The 23,590-nt window shown below is 34.6% G+C and overlaps 2 protein-coding genes across 3 annotated transcripts; both read left to right on the top strand.

Moving 5' to 3' along the window:
* Positions 1-8,052: 8,052 nt before the first annotated feature.
* ZEU1 (P-loop containing nucleoside triphosphate hydrolases superfamily protein) lies at positions 8,053-14,249 on the top strand. 2 transcript variants are annotated; one of them, XM_085745681.1, is made up of 7 exons: positions 8,053-8,339; positions 10,746-10,803; positions 11,524-11,880; positions 12,746-12,857; positions 12,972-13,031; positions 13,379-13,483; positions 13,745-14,249. In XM_085745681.1, the coding sequence occupies exons 2-7, from the start codon at positions 10,766-10,768 to the stop codon at positions 13,859-13,861; spliced, it is 789 nt and encodes a 262-aa protein (XP_085601807.1). In that variant the 5' UTR covers positions 8,053-8,339; positions 10,746-10,765; the 3' UTR covers positions 13,862-14,249. The 2 variants fall into 2 exon arrangements, with proteins under 2 accessions (XP_085601807.1, XP_085601808.1); XM_085745682.1 differs by lacking the exon at positions 10,746-10,803.
* Positions 14,250-16,282: 2,033 nt separating this feature from the next.
* Positions 16,283-23,590, top strand: LOC146949754 (uncharacterized). The gene is made up of 11 exons (XM_085748563.1): positions 16,283-16,651; positions 17,149-17,484; positions 17,575-17,638; positions 18,038-18,177; positions 18,273-18,584; positions 18,875-19,120; positions 21,861-22,175; positions 22,270-22,333; positions 22,688-22,827; positions 22,925-23,236; positions 23,348-23,590. Exons 1-11 carry the CDS (start codon positions 16,577-16,579, stop codon positions 23,588-23,590), a joined length of 2,247 nt encoding a protein of 748 aa, XP_085604689.1. The 5' UTR covers positions 16,283-16,576.

Raw genomic sequence — 23,590 nt, 5'->3', positions numbered from 1 at the left:
CCACCGTGATTCTCGTTGCTTGTGGTTGTTTCAACCTTGTTGCGCCTTTGTTTTTCGCAAATTCACATTTTTCTTGCTTTGCTTCATCTTCTTCATTGAAGCTTTTCATACTCTGTTTTTCTGCAAACTTGAATTCTTCTCTGAATCTTCTATGGCGCCTCGTAATTCATCACCTGATACTGAATCAGTTTACTTCGTTCATCCTAGTGAGAATCCTAATTCTCTTTCTATTACTCCTAAGCTCACCGGTTCCAATTACATCGCATGGAGTCGCACTGTTGAGCGTTCTTTGGGCACGAAGAACAAACTAGGTTTCATCAATGGTTCCATACCTATGCCTGATGAAGATGACTTGAACCGTTCAGCTTGGGAACGTTGCAATCATCTAGTTCAATCTTGGCTTATCAATTCAGTGTCAGAATCTATTGCACCAACTATTGTGTTTTGTGATACTGCTCTTGAGGTTTGGCTTGATTTGAAAGAAAGATTTTCCAAAATTGATCGAATTCGTATTGCAAATTTACGTTCTTCTATTAACAACTTGAAGCAAGGATCTAAGAGTGTTTTAGAGTATTTCACTGAAATGAAATCTCTTTGGGAAGAACTATCTTCACACAGACCAATTCCCAATTGTGTTTGTGTTCATCCTTGTCGTTGTATTGCTTCAAGAACTGCTAAACTTCATAGGAATGAAGATCAAATAATGCAATTTCTGACTGGTTTAAATGATCAATTCTCTGTTGTAAGAACTCAAGTTCTTCTTCTTGATCCTCTTCCTTCTTTGAACAAAGTTTATTCTTTGGTTGTTCAAGAAGAGAGTAATCATGCTTCTCTCACTTCATTAAGTGTCACTGAAGAGTCTTCTGTTCAGATCAATGCTTCTGATTCAAGGAAACCCCAAGGTCGTGGCAAGGGTTCCTATGGTAACAAACCAACCAGATTTTGCACCTTTTGCAACCGTACAAATCACACTGTGGATTTTTGTTACATGAAGCATGGATACCCCAATGTTAACAAATCCATGCCTCGTGCTAATGCTGCTTGTCAAGAAGATACAGAAACTGGTGCCACATCTTCTTCTGGTTCAGGTGCTTCTGCAAGTTCTCCTTCTGCTGGTTTTTCTCAAGAACAACTTGCTCAGCTTGTATCCATGTTACAACAATCAAATTTGGTAGTTTCAGCAACTCCTCCTTCACAAGCTACTTCAAATCATATCACTTCTACCAGCATTGCAACACCTGATACTTCTGCAGGTATATCTGCTTCTGTTTCTTCTTTTACAAGTAAACCTTCTTTTTGGCTTATTGATTCAGGTGCTAATGAGCACATTTGTTGTGATCTTTCATACTTTAGTTCCTTTTATAGAATTAAGCCTATGCATGTTTCTTTACCTAATGGTAACTTGGTTTTAGCTCATCATGCTGGCACAGTTTCATTCAATTCCAAATTCACTCTTTCTCATGTTCTTTATTCACCCCATTTTAAACTCAATCTCATTTCTGTAGCCAAAGTTTGTGAATCCATGACTTGTTTCTTTCAATTTTATCTTGATAAATGTATTATACAGGACCACCAGTCTTTGAGGATGATTGGTTTGGCTAAACAAGAGGATGGCTTATACAAGTTTTATCCTTCAAGTCAACCTTCACATATGAAGTTTCCTTCTGTTTCTAGTATTTCTTGTAATAATGTTTCCTTTTCAAATTGTAATAAACATGATCATTTTGTTCCTAATGATGCCTTGTGGCACTTTAGACTTGGTCATTTGTCTCATCAGAGACTCCATAAAATGTCTCTTTTGTATCCTGATATTACTTCTAATAATAAAGACACTTGTGATCTTTGTCATTTTGCCAGGCACAAGCATTTACCTTTTACTTCAAGTTCTTCATATGCTTCTGCCAATTTTGAGCTTATACATTTAGATATATGGGGTCCTTTATCTGTTGCTTCTGTACATGGTCATAGATACTTTCTTACTATTTTGGATGACCATAGCAGATTCCTTTGGATTATTCTCCTTAAAACCAAATCTGAAGTGTCTCAACATGTTCAAAACTTTATTCTTATGATTAAAAACCATTTTCATACAACTCCTAAATTTATAAGATCTGATAATGGTCCTGAATTTCATTTACCCATCTTTTATGCATCTCATGGTATTATTCATCAAAAATCTTGTGTTGAAACCCCACAACAAAATGGTAGGGTTGAGAGGAAACATCAACATATCCTCAATGTTGGTAGGGCTTTATTGTATCAATCAAAATTGCCTCCTTCTTTTTGGTCATATGCTATTCATCATGCTGTTTTCCTTATCAATAGAGTTCCTACTCCTATATTGCAAAATCAATCTCCCTATTTCACACTCCATAATAAACTACCTGACATTTCTTTGTTTAAAGTTTTTGGTTGCCTATGTTATGCTTCCACTCTTCATTCTCACAGAACCAAATTACAACCTAGGGCTAGAAAGTCTCTTTTCTTGGGATACAAGACAGGTTATAAGGGTTTTACTCTTTATGATCTGCATACTAGAGAAATATTTGTCTCTAGACATGTTACTTTCCATGAAAACCATCTTCCTTATCATCATTCACCTTCTTCAACTTCACCTGACTGGGAGTATTTCTCTCATCAGTCTCCTTCACCTAATGTTGACACTTCTCCTTCCCAGCTTCCTATTATTGATGATATAGTGTCTTCACCTATTGTCTCCCTTCCTACTCCTATTACTTCACCTGTTGCACCTTTTGTTCCCAGACATTCCTCTAGAAACATTACTACTCCTTCTTATCTGCAAGATTATGTTTGCAGTAACATTCATGCATCTACATATCCCATTTCCAATTATGTTTCTCATCATTCATTATCTAATGCTCACTCTTCTTTTGTGTTGTCCCTTCATTCACAACCTGAGCCAAAATCATATGCTGAAGCTAGTAAACATGATTGTTGGAAGCATGCTATGCAAGTTGAACTTCATGCTCTTGAGAAAACTGGCACCTGGAAGCTTGTGGATTTACCACCCAATGTCAAGCCTATTGGTTGCAGATGGGTCTATAAAATCAAGTTTCATGCTGATGGCTCTATTGAGAGATACAAGGCTAGACTTGTGGCCAAAGGTTATAACCAAATTGAAGGCTTGGACTACTTTGACACCTATTCTCCAGTTGCTAAGCTTACAACTGTCAGACTTGTAATTGCTTTGTCTTCAATCCATAATTGGCATCTTCACCAACTTGATGTTAATAATGCCTTTCTTCATGGAGAACTACAAGAAGATGTGTACATGATAGTTCCTCCTGGCATTAAAACTGACAAACCAAATCAAGTCTGCAAACTGCAAAAGTCTTTATATGGTTTGAAACAAGCTAGTAGAAAGTGGTATGAAAGATTAACTTCTACTCTCTTGTCTCATGACTACCTGCAGGCTGCCTCTGACCATTCCTTGTTTGTGAAGAAAACATCATCATCTTTCACCATTCTTCTGGTTTATGTTGATGATATCCTCCTTGCAGGCACTTCTCTTCAGGAATTCACTCACATCAAATGTGTTTTGGATTCATTGTTTAAAATCAAGGATTTAGGTCAGTTGAAATACTTCTTGGGTATTGAGGTTGCACATTCCAAATCAGGCATTTCTTTGTGTCAGAGAAAGTATTGTTTGGATTTGCTGGATGATTCAGGCACTATAGGTTCCAAACCTGTTTCTACTCCTTCTGATTCATCTATCAAACTTCATCATGATTCTGGTCCATTATTTGATGATGTCCCTGCCTATAGAAGATTGGTTGGTAGACTACTTTATCTCAATACTACAAGACCTGACATCACATTTATTACACAGCAATTGAGTCAGTTCCTCTCTAAACCTACTCAAGCTCATTATCATGCAGCTTTAAGAGTTTTGAAATATCTCAAAGGATGTCCTGGCAATGGCTTGTTCTTTCCCAGAAATGCTTCCCTTACATTGCAAGGTTTCTCAGATGCAGATTGGGCTGGATGCCTTGACACTAGAAAATCTATTTCTGGTCAATGTTTTTTCTTAGGAAGCTCTTTAATATCATGGAGGACAAAGAAACAGATCACAGTATCCAGATCCTCTTCTGAGGCTGAATACAGAGCTCTTGCATCTGCCACATGTGAGCTTCAATGGCTTCTTTACCTTCTCAGGGATCTGCATATCTCTTGTTCCAAGCTTCCTGTACTTTATTGTGACAATCAGAGTGCCATTCATATTGCCTCTAACCCTGTGTTTCATGAAAGAACCAAACACTTAGAGATTGATTGTCACTTGATCAGAGAGAAGTTGAATTCTGGCATCCTCAAGCTACTTCCAGTTTCTTCCCAAGCTCAAGTAGCTGATTTCTTCACCAAAGCTTTACTTCCCAAGACTTTTCATGTTTTGTTATCCAAGTTGGGCTTGATAAACATTTATCAACCTCCAACTTGTGGGGGGATATTACACAGTGATGATATCACTTAGTTTCTCTATTGCTTGCTGCGCAAGTTATTGTAGCTAGGGTTTATATTCTACTGCATGTCCATAATAGCTTACCATAGCATTAGCTTCTTGTATATATATCAGTTGTAAACACTTCATTCAATAATAACAATTCATTTTCTCCTCATTTTACTCGTTTCCTAATAGATAGGATGTCAGATCCAATATAGTAATCAACTCCATTTCGCACGGGGAGAATTGTCTTTTTTCTTCTTTTTCGTTTCTTTCTTTTGATGGTTGATTAAATTAAAATAAGGGCAAAATTAAAATGGAATAGCATTAAATTAAAATAAGGGCAAAATTAAAATGGAATAGCCACATAACTAGTTTAGTCCATTGTCTTTAAAAATCTATTGGGTCATGTTGGATGATTGTTTTTTTTTTTTTTTTTAATTTTGCTTTTCACCCAGCACATTTCGTTCGCGCCCTGCAGTCATTCCTAATATGCCCTTGCGCTAGTTAAGTCACGCAGCGTGACTTAACTAACGCACCTTATAAACTCTGCGTGACTTAAGTCACGCCGAGTGAGTTAACTCACGCACCCTGCGTCAGTTAACTCACGCTAGTACTTTGGGGCAATATCAAACTTCCCTTGCCTTTATCAACATGTGAGAGAAAATTCTGAGAATCAAGGAATGATATTCTATGTGTCAGGTTCATGTTACCATAATAATTACCATAATTTATCCATTGGAATGTGTAGCAGGTAATTGTAGATCTAGAGCACATGAAGAAAGTGAAATGGATTTTAGTCGAGTAATGGACTCAAGTCTCTTTCATCATCATCAAATTTTTTACACTTAATTTTGGATGAAACCAATAAACATTGGGTCATGTTAACTTGTGCCCTAAGGGCACAAGTTAAGAATCTAAAAAAAGAATTAAAACATAAATTTTGTATTGAAAAAATAAGTTTCTGACTTTTCAAGACATTGAATGCACAATTTTCAAAAATAAGTTTCTATATTTGACTACTAAACTTGTGCCTTAAAGGCATAAGTTAACATTTTCCATAAACATTTGACTAATTGTTTAATGACAAAATATGGATCGGTAATGTCTTAACCTTTTATGCATTTAATGTCGGCTGATAATATTCTTTCTTCCATTATTATGGTAGTTCATCCGTTTCAAAATGAGTGTCGCTTTCAGTTTCCAATGCAATAATAACTTTTTCTTTTCAATTGTACCCTCCAATTAATACTCTGCACACTACTTCCAAAGTATTACTTTTAAAACTAACCAATAGTTAATAAGGATAATTTGGTAAAATAACCATTCTCTTTCTTTTAATCATTACATTTCTTAATATGTGTGTAAACACCTAAAACGACACTCATTTTGAAACGGAGGGAGTGCATGATTGGCTTCCAAATGCAACATGTCAGTGAAGTTTTATGCAGTAGTTGTTTCATGTCAGGGAAGTTTGATATTGCCCCAAAGTACTAGCGTGAGTTAACTCACGCAGGGTGCGTGAGTTAACTCACGCAGAGATTATAAGTTGCGTGAGTTAAGTCACGCTGCATGAGTTAAGTCACGCTGTGTGACTTAACTAACGCAAGGGTATTTTTGGCATGACTGCAGGGCGCGGGCGAAATGTGCTGGGTGAAGAGCAAAATTCTTTTTTTTTTTGTCAAGTAGTTTAGTGATTAGAGCTCACACATTTTAAATATGAAGAAGTGGGGTGTCAAGGGTTCGAACCCCTGCCCCTGTATAAAGCCCCTGTATAAATTATGCAATGTCCCTACCAACTGAACTAAGGTCACATGGACTGAACTGGAAGATTGGTTTTTAAAAGGAACAATTTTTTTTTTGAGGGATGGTTTTTTAAAAGGAACATTAATTGTGATCTCATAAAGTAATTTAAACAATAAATACACGTTAAAATGTAGTATAACTTCTGAGAAAAAAATTATTTTATCAATACGAAAGAGAGCAATGCACAACACACTACAAGAAAATGTACCATAAAATTGCAGTGTTTTAGGGATGTTTACGAGTTGAGTCGACTTTAACCAAACTAGTTATCCGACTCAATCAAATTTAAGTGATTTGAATTTGATAAAAAATTCGAATTTTCATGTCAAATTGAAACCAACTTAATTTAATGATGATCAAGTTAGTTTAGATTGGTGAGTTACAAGACTTTTTTTTTTTCAACGTCTAGCTTAAATTTTACTACTCCCTCCGTTTTAAAATGAGTGTCGTTTTAGGTATTGGCACACAGATTAAGAAATGGAATGAAATAATCATTAGATATAACATTTTTACTAAACTGCCCTTTACTTTATAAGTAAAAGACAAACATAAAGTTGCGTTGGAAATTGTGTGAGAGAAAAGTTGGAGTATTTATTGAGGGTAAAGTTGGAAGAAAAAAATTAAAGTTGTATTGAAAATGTAAAACGACATTCATTTTGAAACAATATTTTTTGGCTAAAGCGACACTCATTTTGAAACGGAGGGAGTATTATTTAGAATGTTAACGGTTGAATTTACTTAGGAAAATGTTAACCGGTGTCCGGGGGCACTGGTTAAGGATGCAAATGTAGAAGCTTTTGCTTTGAAAATTGTGTAATCAAGACTTTAAAATTCAAAAAAGTGTATTTTTTTATTTAATTTTTCCTTTTTTAGATACCTTAATCGGTGCCCCGGGGGCACCGGTTAACACAACCCATTTACTTAAAACACTCAAAGTTTAACACAAAAACTTAAAGTATATTAGAAAAAGAAAAATAACAATTTTTTTTAACAGATTAAATGCGCGAATTCACGAAATAATAAACTTGTTACCCGAACTAAATCACCACAAATTTAAAAACAGTTGTTTCAAGTTAGTCCCAAACTTAAACGAATTCAAATAAAATAATTTGAATTAAAGTTTAATTGTGATGGGTTGACAGTCCAAAACAATTTTGCACACACAACCAATCAAAACATTCTGAATCGCCACATCAATTAATGATTTTAATTTATGTGAGTCAAACGTGACAATTCAAAATATTTTGATTGGTTGTGTGTGCAAAACTGCTTTGGACTGTCAACCCACCACCATTAAAGTCTTTGAATTACTAGGTCAGTCCCCGTCCCCAGCTTATTTAAAAAGAAAAAGGTTAGACCCCAATGTTTTTTATATATTTTTTTATTGGATTAATTAAGTAAATGGTCCCTATAAATATTTAGAATTTTGTTTTTAGTCCCTACAAAATAAAATGACACTTTTTAGTTCCTATAAAATTTTCCATCAACATTTTTAGTCCTTATAAAATTTTCCATCAGCATTTTTAGTCCCTGTAAAATTTTTCCATCAGCATTTTTAGTCCCTAAAATGCTTAAGGAAAATGTCACAGGGGCTAAATAGTGTGATTTTATTTTGTAGGGACTAAAAACAAAACTGTAAATATTTATAGGGACTAAAAACTTAATTAACCCTTTTTTATTATAGTTTTTTTTTTGAAATAAATTTATTATAGAATTAAAAACCCCCTCAAATCAAATCAGAAAAAAAAAACCCTTATAAATTGAGAAAATTATTTCCCAAAATTTTCAGTCCCGCGCTATATGTCGCGCCTGTGTTGGAAGAAAACCCTCAAAATGAGAAATTGATCTGACTTTCCCAAATTTTTCACTTTCTTCCTTTCTATCTCGCGCTCGTCCGCCGCCCTCCCTCCGCCGTTCTGTTTCTTCACTCTCTCTCTCTCTCTCTCTCTCTCCACACTTTCATCCCATCTCCCATTCCGCCTCCTTCCAATCCACCGGCGGCAGCGTCTCAGCCGCCCACCACCGCCAATTCTGCCCTCTGCACCGTCTCTCTCCTAGTCTTGCACAATAACAGGTATCCTCTCTCTCTCTCTCTCTCTCTCTCTCTCTCTATTGCGATTTGTGTGACCTTAGCTCCAAAATTTGTGTATGAATTTTACATTTTTTTTGTGAATTAATGTAATGGTAGTTGTTATGGTATCTGATTGGGAATTTGTTTAACCTTTTGATTGGTAATGAAATAAAGATTACAAATTTCACTGTAACAAGTGAAAAAAGTAAACTCATACCACTGTATAAAATTCAAAATCGTGAATTAATCACCATTTCGTAGAAAAAACGTATAGTGATGGAAATGTGAATATTAGTGAATCACTATGAACCACTAACACAATTCTTATTATACCTTAATGGCTTTGCCATTTGATGATCATAAAAACCTCCTCCAAGGGAAAAAGAAGATTGTTGAGGGTGCTGCAATCTACGAGGTACTAACACAGACACAACACTTGCACCGACACGTTGACTGGCAATAATATGAGAAAATGAATTAATTGAAAGTAATCAATGTGCCAGTGTCGGAAACTGAAACGTATCAGAGACTGACACGTGTCCAACACTTCTTAGGTCAGAGGTGTCGGTGCTACAAAGGTTGCAATAGGGTTTGCTGTTGAGTAGTTAAATGCTGAGGAATATCATGCGTTGGTAACTTATCGATATCAGATTAAAGCACCAACTCTTCGATATATTTCTTGCTGGAAGTATCCCTTCAAGTAACCAATAACAACTTTACTAGGTTGATTTAAACCAAGTCTGTCTTGAAGATCATATAACTGAGTTGCTGTGGTACAGACAGCCTATTCTGATGATCTCTTAGTCCACTAATTGTGCACACTTTGCTGTTTCTGTCTTTTCCACTTAACGAACGTGGCACTCTCACTGTTCTTGCGTTTCTTCATGATGTCCACTGTCTTGTTGTAGCTACTGCTGACGCTGCTTTAGAGATTTTATGATCTGTTTTCATTATTCCATGTTGACCATCTTGCTTTGTTGCTTAATTATAAACTTTACTACTTGAGTTTACTACCATCATCAATTTATAACCTTCTTTTCTCCTGCATGCACAACTCATAAACAGTTATGTTTTACTTGATTGCGTTTGCTAATAGAATAGACATCTATGTCTTGGTAAAAGTTGAACAAAATTAAGAAAGAATTGCAGTGGGAACGGAGGGCAGATTTGCACCACGATTCCATCAATTTTTTATTGTTTGTTTCTTCTCATATACAAATGCAAACTTTTATTGAATTTTTAATTTGGTATGCATCTGCGTCACATCTTAATTGTTGTATAAAATCGTGTTTAAAAAAATCTTTTTTTAAGAGGTGATTAAAAAAATTTTGTTTCTTTATTTTGAATAGTTCTTATTTTTATCCTTCAGTTAGGATTATAATGTCTATAGCGGACTCCCTTTTTTTAGTTTGTCTTTAGTTGTAACTTTTTCTTATAAATGAGATCAAAAACTTCTTTTATAATTAAGACCGGAGAGAGTGATACACAGCGTACAATTACAAAGGTAACAATTAAAATATATGTTAAAAAATAATAATAACAATAACGAAATTCCCTTAATTTAGGCTGTCATGCAGCTTCACCAACGTCGACATGCTCCTCCTTCAGTTTGAACTTCTTTTTTCCGCAACCTGCGATTGATAACACTAATGTTTGTATTCATGTGCTAACTACCACTACTTTATATTGGAAAACACTTGTGCTTAATCATTTGGTTGTCTAGACATGCTGCTCTAGATTTCATTAAAATTGAATCCCTCATTCTGCATCAGGAAATAAATGCTCATTCTGCATCAGGAAATAAATGCATATCCTGTTTGACTTGTTTCTCAAAGTGTCTACATATGATGCTTGTTTGTTGATTTGGATGTTGCTCAACATAAACTAATTTTCTAGACATTTATTTTCTAGCTCTAGTTAAGTTTCTAGAAACTAGCTAATTCTTCACTTGTAGATCATTTATTGTAGTTTCCCGTGCTCATATTCATTATTATGCTGCTTGTGAATTGTGATGGACTTGGGGGGCATTGCCTTGGTTGTGTTCAGGTTGAACGAAGCGGTAGTTGCTTTTCTTTTGGTTTTGAGTATAAATTTGGTGCAGTCCAAACTCAAACATAAGTAGTTTTTCTTTATTTATATGTATAATGAGAGTTGCATTGGTCAATAAATCCTTACAGTGAAGTCCTTACTTGTTATTTAGTCAATTACCTTAATTGTTTTATTAATTTTTTTTTATATATTTCATATTTGTAATCAGTGCTGGTACCAACTACCAGGCAAATTATCTCTAATATAATCCACTCCTATACAATCCCCTACACCTCCACACTCACACACAGAGACAGAGAGAAATAAATTTTAAAACCAACCATGTATTGATCTGTATTTTACTCTTTTATTTTGTTTCAGTTAAAAGGTGTTGTTAGGATATGATCTATGGCACTTGCATCACAGCTTTGAAGTCATTGTAAGAGCCCTTTGCTTCTTCTGGTTTTAACTTCAAATCCAATTTGTTAAAAAATTCAGCCTCCGTTGACTTTTTGAAACATTTTCAATTTTCATTTTCTAAAATATGGTAGTTTAAACTTGCTAATAAGAAGATTTGTCACTCTTGAAGTGGACTGTTTTGATGGAGAGAAGATGAAATGCTATTAGGGCTTATGTGATTTTAGAAATAATGAAAACAAACTCTTTGGCATTTTCATTGTTTCCGAAAATGCACAAAATTGTTCACTTCAAGAATCTATTATCTCTTTGTGAGCAAGTAAAATTAACACAAAAACACAAAGAAACCTGATAATGTATTAATCAGATTCTGTGTTTGTTTGTTGCCATTCAAAAAAACAAAAGATTATGTGTTTGTTGCTTCTTAATTAATATTTTTATTATTAATTTTGGTTATGCTATGTCTGAACTTTGAATTTTACTTGACCTATAATAGCCTGCAGTTTTAAATTCATTGTTTAGTTGTGCTGAGATTTCTCAGCAAACAAACAAAGGATTGAGGGAAGTAGTTTATGAAGTTGGTTCTTTTTTGTTTTGTTTTGTTTACTTTTGTTTGATGCATGACACAATATAGTAACGATTGATCAATGTTCCGATGTCCTGTTGAAGAAGATTTCTGTTTTTTTTTGCTTGTGTTATTTTTTAAATTCTGCTTCTATAAGGAATGGTTTTTCTTTTGCAGGAGTTTCAGAGCACTAGTGTTGCAGAACTCATTGAATTTTCAAGTGAAGTTGTCCTCCAAGTGTAATCTTCGGCAGATAAGAATGGAAGGTGGTAACCTTAATTGTAACATAGAGGGTAAAAAGGAGTCTAGAGGTGCCCTTATTGTGCTAGAAGGTTTGGATCGTTCTGGGAAATCTTCCCAGTGTAGCAGACTAGCGTCCTACTTGGAGGGACAAGGGCTCTCTGCTGAACTATGGAGATTTCCTGATAGAACTACGAACGTTGGGCAAATGATATCTGCTTATCTTACAAACTCATCACAGTTGGATGATCATACTATTCACCTTCTCTTTAGTGCTAATCGTTGGGAAAAGAGGTTTGTGCTTTTGTTTTTAGTTCCGTAACATTTATATTATTATTGGTAAAAAGTAGCATGGGAAGAACAAAGAGAATTCTTGATTCATGACTTGGAATTTTATATATGGCCATTGTTAACTGTCTAGCTAGAAATTGGATACAGTATTCCTAGATTGTGATATAAAGCAGGAAATGGAAACCATACCCGCTTAGGCATTTAAGTTTTTTTGATAAAAAAACCCTCGTTTACATAATGATTTTGGAAGCCTAGTAAGTGATATCTTCATTCACACACACACACACACACACACACACACACACACACACACACACACATATATATATATATATATATATATATATATATATATATATATATATTATGAATGAGCAATTCTCCAGTGCATGATGTAATTTAGCAAATAACCCGCATGACTATGTATGTGGCATCACTCTTTTTGTTTAAATCAAATTTTAATTAAAATAAATTTAAAAAACTGAAATAGTGTGTTGGTGGAATACACGGTCGTGTGTATTTTACTACAGCATGTGTCATGCCATTAAGCATTAGTCATTATGAATATATGCTATATATAATCAGAAGAAGCAAGCTGTGTTGCATCACTGCTTTTGATGACATGTAGCGTTGTAAGGCTGACATGGGCTCTGACTCTTCGGGAATTATTCAACGAGCTTGCGACATGGCTCCAGTTATTAAGTTAATATGGCTGTTATGCCTGGTGATATCTTGACTAGTTTTATCCTTGAATGTAGTGCTTATTAGCTGATGTTGCATGCATATTTCTTAGCAAATGTACCACATGCATGTTTCATGACAAGTGAAATTTCATGATTTCTTTGATTAAGTTGTGTTGTCTATGCAGGTCATTGATGGAAACAAAATTGAAAAGTGGAACAACCCTTATTGTTGACCGTTATTCTTATTCTGGGGTGGCTTTCTCCTCTGCTAAGGGACTGGATATTGACTGGTGTAAGGTAAAAGATTCACAAGGAATTCCTAGGAGATCTTCTATTTTAGTTCACTTTAGAATTCGTACAACTGCTTATGTTCTCGATCCATTAGTGAACAGTGAGTTTTAAATTTTGCAGGCCCCAGAAAACGGATTGCTGGCTCCAGATCTAGTAGCATACCTTGACATATCACCAGATGTAAGCAACACTTGCTGTTTGGCCAATATATAGTGATTTGTTTGTTGTAGTATTCTTCATGCTGGAAAAAGTTTTTATTCTGTAAGACCACACTTATATCCTGTGGTGTTTCCTTGATCCCTTTTTTGTGGAGTTGATTTACATAAGTTAGATGTATTACTTTTCTTGAGGGTGGTTCAAGTCCTAATACATAAAAGGGTCCGGCTCTCTTGTTTAAAAAATTTATCCACCTTGATCTTCTGATTTTTTTTTCTTTCACTATTGATTAGCTACATTTTTTGAGTTTGGTCAAGCTCATGCATGCTTCCCTGTTTTTCTTATTTATATTATTTGCACATTCATATCAGAAAGCTGCAGAAAGAGGAGGGTATGGTGATGAGAGATATGAAAAGCTGGAATTCCAGCAGAAAGTTGCCGAACATTACAAAGTTCTTCACGATGCCTCCTGGAAGGTAATGAACTGTTTTTATGACATTTCGTTCTTAGATTGTAAGTTCCGATACTAATACTTTGTGTCATATATGCCAATGTGTCAAAATGATAGATTCTGTTTCTATAATCTCCAAATATTGGCACCAGTTGGAAGAAAAAAAAAACTCCGCATGTCTTGCTTGTTGGCAATGAAAAATAGTATTTTACTGCATTATGCTAAACCTCATTTGGTTCTTGTTTTCTTGTTGTTTTTTCTTTTTCTTTCCCCCGGCTTGATGCAGATTGTAGACGCTTGCCAACCCATAGAAGACGTGGAGAAACAGTTGCAAGAGATTGCACTTGCTTGTGTCAAAGAATGCCAAAAGGGGAAGCCCCTCTCCTCCTTGTGGTCGACATAGACATGCACTATTGAAAGAGATGACATGTATGAACAAACATGCCATATAAATTATGTACACTGAACCTCATTTATGAATAATTCCGGTTGATTTAATCCTACATCACAATGTCAAATTTGTTTGCCAAGTAATTTGAAGACGACTTGGAGACTTTTAATATGCTCAAGTTGGAAGGAATGTACAATTTCTGATTCAACAATTGTCACAACTTTCTCTACCCGGACACGGTCGAAGTTTGACTGTGCCTAAATTTTATCAAGACTAGCATTTGGCCTGCTTCGAGAGTGTTTCATGTATGTGCTGCCAGTTGCCACATAAAATATATTATGAGAAAAAGTCGAATTGGTCCAAAGATTTTTATTAATCGATAAATTGTTACCCTTGTCTATGTGCCTTCAGAGCCACTTGTTTGTTTTTATCAAATCTTGTTTATGTGCACATTAATTTAGACTTTTATTATATATAAGTTTGCCAATATTAATCAGGATTCACTTGACTTTGACTTCAACTTGTCTCACTTTTTTGCCTAGTAAGAATCAATTTTTTTTTTTTTTTTGAAATGAATAAGAATCAATTGTTGGATTGTACAAAATTTAGGTGTTTTATATTTTTATTTTGGTGAATCGGTGTTTTATATTTTTTGTTTATGTTGTTCACCAATTTGGAGTTAGGATATTATCAATGAATCATCGATTAATTACAAAGGTATCAAACACCAATACTCACCTGGGACATGATATTGCTGAAGAAACTTATGTTTTAATCAAGAAAATCACACTTGTTAGAATAATTGTACTGCCACAACCACTGGAGCAAATCGTAGGCATCACACAAAGTCATCCTTATCAGTATATACTGCCTCTAAGATCTTTAACAAGACAGGGTAACCATGGGAGTACAGTGGATCTTTAGTATATGGGATTGGAATGAAATGAGTTGCTGTGTAGGTGGGATTAAGTGAGAGGGTCACTATTTGATATCCACGCATGTTTGGCAATCCAAATGGTGTCAAACCACACTAGAACTCATTGTATGGATATATTTCGTATTCTATAAACTGAACGTGTAAAATGTGTGTCCAGTTTATAGAATTCGAACCTCGAAAACACGAAATGTAATCTAACATTAAAACATGTACTCTTAAAATTAGGGGTGTTCGCGGTGCGGTTTGGTTCGGTTTTGAGCATAAAAGTCATTCAAACCGCGAGATAAAAAAGCATGCGGTTTGGTTTGGTTCGGTTGATTTTTAAAAAGTCATCCAAACCAAACCAAACCAAACCAATGTGGCTTGGATTGGTTCGGTTTGTGCGGTTTATCGCGAGATAAAAAAAATATTACATTAACTATAATATTGCCAACTTGTTACAAAATAAACATAGGACATTTTATTTTGCTGTTTATATGATAAAATATTAGGTAAAACTTATATCAAAATAGGTAAAATTAAGAATAAACATAAGCATGAAACAAATTATTGGGAAGTAAATGAAACAAATTCATCACTGGAAATGATTTGAATGAGATGGAAAAGAATTAGAATCGAACCTAATGGTGCAACAACGGAAAAATCGAATCGAAAGAGATTATTCTTGAGCTATGTAATTAGGCTAGTACATGTTTAAGCAATATTCATTATTCTTGCGGTTTGGTTTGGTTCGGTTGTTGAGATGCAAACCGTAAACCGAACCGAACCGCGCGGTTCAGTGCAAAAGTCATCCGAATTCATCCGAACCTAGTGCGGTTTTTTGCGGTTTCGATTTGGATTGGTTTGGTTTGCGGTTTTTTTATTGGGTTGGTTCGGTTTTGAACACCCCTACTTAAAATAATACCAACAACATGCACTCTTAAATAATAACAACACGCATCAAAACATAATCAAACTCTAATAACCATCAAAATTTGCCGATGAAACTTTGGAAAGGATATCCAATTGCATATGGTTTTATGGTTTATGTGTAGGTAGATTTATCATTTATGGAAAATGAATATAAATTAATTGAAGAGAATAACGTAAGGTTGTTAAGTAAAGTAACGGTGCTAACAAAGTTAACTTTGAGGGGAGGTGAGTGATTTATCAAAACTAGAGGGTGTGTATCTATGAAGCTCGGATACGGATACGGATACGGGTGCGGGTATGATATGATACGGGTACGCGGATACGTAAATTTTTCAAAATTTAGGATACAATACGGCTAAGATACGTTAACAAAAATTTTATACTAAAACTTATATGTATGTAAAATACTTGAAGAAAATAAACATTCATTAAAAGAACTCAACACAAATTTTATCTAATGTTGATTAACTGAATCACCTCTCTCGTTGCTTTCATCCACAAGAAATTTTGGGTCTTTGTTGATTTATCCTTTTTATTTTTAGCGACTAAAATTTATATTATAATATACTCTATCAATTAAAAAAAAATTATAGTTTATTTTTGTAAAAAAAAAAGAAGTTTTTTATTCTAGAATATATAGCCGCTAATTAATTTTATAACTTTATAGCAGACCCAAAAAATCTTTAAAAAAAATATCTATATTCCTAGAATAACTTTTGCAAAACAAAAAAATTAAAGAAAAGAAATGAGATAAAAATACTAGTAATTTCATAATTTACGTAAAAATATATCAATTATTTCGTAAATTCCGTTACTCACTCGCTCTTCCACCCTTTCTCTCTGTTTTCGCCACACGCAAAAGAAGGGTTTGATTCTTCATGGACCAACAACACTCTCGCAAATTCAAAAAGCACAACAAACATATTTCCCTCTTCAAAAAAATGAAGAAAAAGGTTTCAAACTTTTTTCTTTTTTTCAATTTACTTATGAGAGTTTTGTTTTGTTTACTTTTTTGTTTCTTTTCTTTTGTGGGGTGTTTTCACTTTTCAATCTCTTCAAAGTTTTCATTTTTATTAAAATCTTAATCATGGGTTTTCACCTTTCAATCATGATCAGTTTTTAATTTATGTCCCCTGATTGCAACATGTCGATGTAAAAAATATTACACCTTCATACATATGGTGTTTTTCATCATATGCATGCGTTATTTTATTTATGTCTTTATATAGTTTTGCTATACCTAAGTTTTGGATTCAAGTTTTCTCTCTTATATACTACATAAATAAATTATTTTAGAAACCTAGAAAAACCATTTAGGATCTTACAGTTTGAGGATATTTGTTTTGGTTTTCAAAAATAGAAGGGATTGTTTAAGGAGGTTCCTTTAAATGTTTCTTAACATCTGTCTTTTTCTTTATCAACAAATAATCATTGTTTGTTACTTTTGTAGTCCATTGTCCATGATGGGATTGACATTAACAACGGCAACAATGATGATGATAATTTAACAGTACTTGCTGAAATAGCTCATAAACATAACAAGGGGAAGGCACTCGAAGTTGAAGCCATTCATGAGGACGTGCTTGGTAAAACCGGTGCTCTCAGGTCTACCAGAGCTAGACGTAAGAGAAGAGCTAGACCTAAGAGAGCAGCTGCCTCAGGTTTGACAATCCCCAAGGAACCCGAAAATGCAACTCTGAGGAAACTTAGAATGTTTAAGCAATTCAACACTGTCACTGACACTTCAGACCATTACTTTATTAAAAGTCATTCCTCCATGGAGCAGGTTAGTTTTTCTAAACAAAATCTTTTAAAGGCATACTTTGTTTCAGCTCTAATCTTAATTATTCGGATATACATACTATTTCTTGATCAGAATCCAAAGAGTTGGGCTAAAAAAATCCAGGAAGAGTGGAAGATTTTGGAGGAGCATTTGCCGGGTGAGTTTAGTATTCTTGATGCTAAATAGCTTGTAATATTTTCATTGTCATATTACAGATCAGATCACAATTAGTATCAATTTTCCTTTTTTCGAGCTGATGGACTTTACCGTATAGGCTATATCTACATCCAATCATTGTTAATTTTTTCTATCAAACTCTGTTCATTGCTATTGACAATGTAGGTCTAGTTATTGCCCTATTGAAAAGGTCTTGGCTTGTTTTCTTTATGATAAATCCTTGTTGAAAGATTCCCAAATTTTTCCTTGGTGGTGTCCACTCCATACATTTGTTCTAAAGTTGGAATCAAGAACTTATAAATACCGAAATGTGAAACCAGCTTCTGGCATATTGCTCAACATGACAATTTCTTTCACTTTTTTCTTTAATGCTCATCAGATACAATATTTGTGAGAGTCTGCGAATCAAGGATGGATCTCATGAGGGCTGTGATTATTGGAGCAGAAGGGACTCCTTACCATGACGGTCTTTTCTTTTTTGATGTTTACTTTCCCCTTGAATATCCCAATGAACCCCCGGTATGTGGTTGACAATACTTTATTTGGCCGAAATTATTTTCTTGTTCACTCTTTTAAATTCAATTCCGACAACGGGTCCATTTTTTTCATGGCAGCAAGTCCACTACCACTCTGGTGGTCTTCGGCTCAACCCTAATTTGTATGTTTCTGGCAAAGTATGCCTCAGTCTACTTAACACCTGGTCTGGCGACATATATCAGAAATGGACGCCAGGTGTTTCGACAATGCTACAGGTTCTAGTCTCCATACAAGGTCTAATCTTGAATGCAAAGCCTTACTTCAATGAACCTGGATGGGCACCTTTAAAGGGCACACCGGGCGGTGAAGCGAGTTCCCTGCAGTATAATGAGGATACATTCATTCTATCGCTGAAGACAATGATGTATATGATTAGAAAGCCTCCAAAGGTTTGGTTCCACTCTTGGTTCATTTATTTTATATCTCTGCTAAGTTGGCCTTGCCACGTTACACATGTAGCACTTGTTTTTTTATTTTTTTTTATTTTTTTATTTCTTCTTTTTTTCCCCTTCATCTAACATAAGTTTTACACAGACATCTGATTATATTCAACAACAACGTTATGTTATAATATTATCGAATGTCTATAATTTCATTTACACCGTCATTTTCAAGTATTTAAAATCTTTTTCCTTTCTTGGGGTTCAAGAAACTGATTTACGTCATTTTTGGTTTTCAGAATTTTGAAGACCTTGTTGTGGGGCATTTCTACAGCCGAGCACATGATATTCTAGGGTCATGTAAAGCATACATGGAAGGTGTTCAAGTTGGTTGTTTTGTCAAAGGCGGGGTTGAAAATGTTAACAAGGGTAAAGGAAGTTGCTCAACTAAATTTAAGGCTGATTTAGTTGAATATGTGAAAATTCTTGTCAGTGAGTTTGAGAGAATTGGAGTTAAGGACTGTGAGAAAATCACATCTGGTACCGCTTAGCACCCGCGGAAAGTGATTGGCTGATCAAGAAACTTTCTTTTTTAAAACAAAATTGAGACTGATGATTATCAAAGGCTTATTACATCAACTGCAATACTGCATGCAAGTTCTTGTTTTTAACAGTTAGTTAAAAACTTAACATAATTGTATATACTAGTTGCAAATTATTATTGATTAGTTTGTTAGGATTTCGTTAGCGGCGGCCTTAAGCAGCCAGAAAGGCCAAAGTACTCATATTTTTCCCTGCTCTATATTTAATATTTGGATTTTAAATGTCTATTCTCTAACTAAAAAAAGTTTAAGAATCAAGAAAAACTTTGTTGTGTTTTCTTTAAATTTTGACACATCACCAAAAGGGATGGTTAAATCTTCTTGTTAGAAGTTCATTCTGTTTCATTCTTCAGAAATGAAAAAAAAGAACTTCATTCTGTTTCTATAAAAAGTACATTCTCCAAACCTCTGTTTAGCAGTTTCCTTTTCTTTCTTTCTTACATTTATTTTTCATTATCTCACTACTTCTCTTTCTATTGCTTCCTTCCTAATTCAAATCTAAAAATAAATCAACCTCCCAAATTTCTGTCTCACATTTCTTTCTCTCTCTCACTTCCAAACTTTCACACATTCTGCTTCTTATTATCTCTTTAGATTATTCTTTCCACCATCCTTTTCCTTTTCCTCTTCCTCTATTCTTCGAGATCAAATATCATCACTTTTATCTCTATTTTTGTTTTCTTTCTATTATTTTCTTCCTAAAATAAACACATTTAAACTAACAAAAAAGATTATAAAAATAGTTACCAAATGTTACAGGAGATAGAATAGAATAGAATCAACTTGATATGGTTGAGATCTTTAGATGATGGAGAACCGGAAGTAGGCTCCTCGGACAATGGTGTTTGGCCAAAATCTTCGTCTTTGACCCTTTCTAGAGAAAGGGGATGTACCTGCAAAAGATACTCTAACACTCAAGTCGGTAGTGATTGAGGCGGCTGATTTGGGTTGGAATGAACCATACCTTATGAGGTTAGGATGTGATCCTTGTAAACAAGAACTACCTGATAGCTATTCAGAAGTTGGTTATGTTTAGGCCGGTGGAATGTGTCGTCTCTCCTTTTATCTCTGACGTTGGAACTGGGTGGTTCCTGAGACCTCATCGAAGGTTGTTTTCTTGTGTCATATGTCGTTTTGATTCAAGAAGTTTCTTAAGGTGGTGCATGAGGCTGAATCCCATGTTGCACGATGTGATAAGATGAGGTGAACCACCTTAGTGGACTTGGACTTGACTCGTTTATTGAGCCTTAATGTCATATTACTTTATTCTCTGTAACAAGAGAACATTCACTTTTTAGATTCATTCAACAATAAATAATATATGTAATGTATATTAGAAACTAAATACTCTAATTATTAAATGAATTTTAATTTTTTTTTTCTTCTTAGAACAAAGATCAGATGGATCATTCTTAATGAATTTTGCTCTTGAATAATCTGAAGGATAACTGAGTTGCACTTTTTAGGCATTTATCATTTCAATTACTTTAATATGTTTAATTGAAGATTTGATTTTGATGTTCAAACTTATTTGCAGTAGAAGATTCAATTTTGAACAAAAGAGAGAATTAGGGATTTGAGATGTAGGCATTTAGGGATTTGTGGATTTCTAACTTCAACTTTCACTTTAGTCCATGTCCATGTCCTTTAATTCAATTCATTTTCTTTCACTTCAGTCCGTGAAACACATCATGCACATTGTTAGCACAAAACATTTGCCACCTCATAAGTTAACAATTATCGTCAATGACTAAACTGATAACGGAAGTGCACATCGATATCGATAGACTATTTATATTTAATCTTGAGTCAGACAACTTTGTAAGAGCGAGATGGTCAGAGAGCGAAGTAACCATTTTCCCTATTATTTTTAGTCTAGTGTCTTTTTTTTTAGTCTCTTTGTTTCACTCTCTTCTCTCTTTTAAGAAGGTTTGAGAATAGATGCCAAACCCAAAAAATCTATATAAAAAAAAATCTACATTCCTATAATAACTTTTGCAAACAAAAAAAAAAAAGAAATGAAATACTAGTAATTTCGTAATTTGCGTTAAAATATATCAATTATTTCGTAGACTCCGTTACTCACTTGCTCTTCCACCCTTTCTTTCTGTTTTCGCCACACGCAACAAAACAAGGGTTTGATTCTTCATGGACCAACAACACTCTCGCAAATTCAAAAAGCACAAGAAACATATTTCCCTCTTCAAAAAAAAGATGAAAAAGGTTTCTAACCTTTTTCTTTCTTTCTTTTTTTTTTTTTAAATTTAAGAGTTTTGTTTTGTTTATTCTTTTGTTTCTTTTCTCTTGTGGGGTCTCTTCAATCTCTTCAAATTTTGATTTTTATTAAAATCTTAATCATGGGTTTTCACTTTTCAATCATGATCAGTTTTTATGTCCCGTGATGGATAGTGGTTTCTTTTATTTATGTCTTTATATAGTTTTGCTATACCTAAGTTTTGGATTCAAGTTTTCTCTCTTATATACTACATAAATAAATTATTTTAGAAACCTAGAAAAACCATTTAGGATCTTACTGCAGGTGCAGGGTGTAGGTTTAAAGTTTGAGGATATTTGTTTTGGTTTTCGAAAATAGAAGGGATTGTTTAAGGAGGTTCCTTTACATGTTTCTTAATGTCTGTCTTTTTCTTTATCAACAAATAATCATTAGCTGTTACTTTTGTAGTCCATTGTCCGTGATGTGATTGACATTGACAACGGCGACAATGATGATGATAATTTAACAGTACTTGCTGAAATAGCTCATAAACATAACAAGGGGAAGGCACTTGAAGCTATTGACGAGGACAGGCTTGGTAAAACCGGTGTTCTCAAGTCTGCCAGAGCTAGACGTAAGAGAGCAGCTGCTGCCTCAAGTTTGACAATCACTGACGAACCCGAAAACGCAACTATGAGGAAACTTAGAATGTTTAAGCAATTTGAAACTGTCACTGACACCTCAGACCATCACTTTATTAAAAATAATTCCTCCATGAAGCAGGTTAGTTTTTCTAAACAAAATCTTTTAAAAGCATACTTTGTTTCAGTTCTAATCTTAATTATATGGATTTACATATTACCTATTTCCTAAGTAGAATCCAAAGAGTTGGGCTAAAAAAATCCAGGAAGAGTGGAAGATTTTGGAGGAGCACTTGCCGGGTGAGTTTTGCATTCTTGTTACTAAATAGCTTCTAAAATTTTCCATGTCACATTTAGTATCAATTTATCTTTTTGGAGCTGGTGGACTTTACCATATAGGCTATATCCAATCATTGTTAATTTTTTCTATCAAACTCTGTTCATTGCTATTGACAATGCAGGGCTAGTTATCGCCCTATCGAAAAGGTCTTCGCATGTTTTCTTTATAATACATCCTTGTTGAAAGATTGCCAAGTTTTTCCTTGGTCTAAAGTTGGAACTTGGAATTATAAATACCGAAAGGTGAAACCAGCTTATGGCATATTGCTCAACATGACAATTTCTTTCACTTTTTTTTTTTTTAATGCTCATCAGATACAATATTTGTGAGAGTCTGCGAATCAAGGATGGATCTCTTGAGAGCTGTGATTATTGGAGCAGAAGGGACTCCTTACCATGACGGTCTTTTCTTTTTTGATGTTTACTTTCCCCCTAGATATCCCAATGAACCCCCGGTATGTGGTTGAGAATAACTTTATCTGACCGATATTATTTTCTTGTTCACTCTTTTTAATTCAATTCCGACAAATGGGTCACTTTTTTTGGTGGCAGCAAGTCCACTACCATTCTGGAGGTCTTGAACTCAACCCTAATCTGTATGGCGATGGCTATGTTTGCCTCAGTCTACTTGGCACCTGGGAGGGCGACGAGGATGAGATGTGGACTCCAGGTGTTTCAACAATGCTACAAGTTCTAGTCTCCATACAAGGTCTAATCTTGAACGCAAAGCCTTACTTTAATGAACCTGGATATGAAAAATTGAGTGGCAAACCAGATGGTGAAAAGGAAGCCCTGCAGTATAACGAAGATACATTCATTCTATCATTGAGGACAATGACATATATGATAAGAAATCCTCCTAAGGTTTGGTTCTACTCTTGGTTCGTTTCATTGGTTTTTATTTTTTCAAATATAAAAAGATTTTTCCTTTCTTGGGGTTCAAGCAAACTGATCTAGGTCATTTTTGGTTTTCAGAATTTTGAAGACCTTGTTGTGGGGCATTTCTATAGCCGAGCACACTATATTCTAGGGTCGTGTAAAGCATACGCTGAAGGTGTTCAAGTTGGTTGTTTTGTCAAAGACGATGTTGAAAATGTTAACAAGGGTAAAGGAGGGTGCTCATCTAAATTTAAGGCTGATTTAGTTGAATGTGTGAAAATTCTTGTCAGTGAGTTTGAAAGAATTGGAGTTAAGGACTGTGAGAAATTCACAGCTTAA

Source organism: Medicago sativa, chromosome 2, assembly GCF_051527215.1.
Source record: "Medicago sativa cultivar Bolivia chromosome 2, Bolivia_mono, whole genome shotgun sequence".
NCBI classification, from domain to species: domain Eukaryota; kingdom Viridiplantae; phylum Streptophyta; class Magnoliopsida; order Fabales; family Fabaceae; genus Medicago; species Medicago sativa.
Note: the sequence above shows the minus strand (reverse complement) of the source record. Positions and strands in the feature narration are given on the sequence as shown.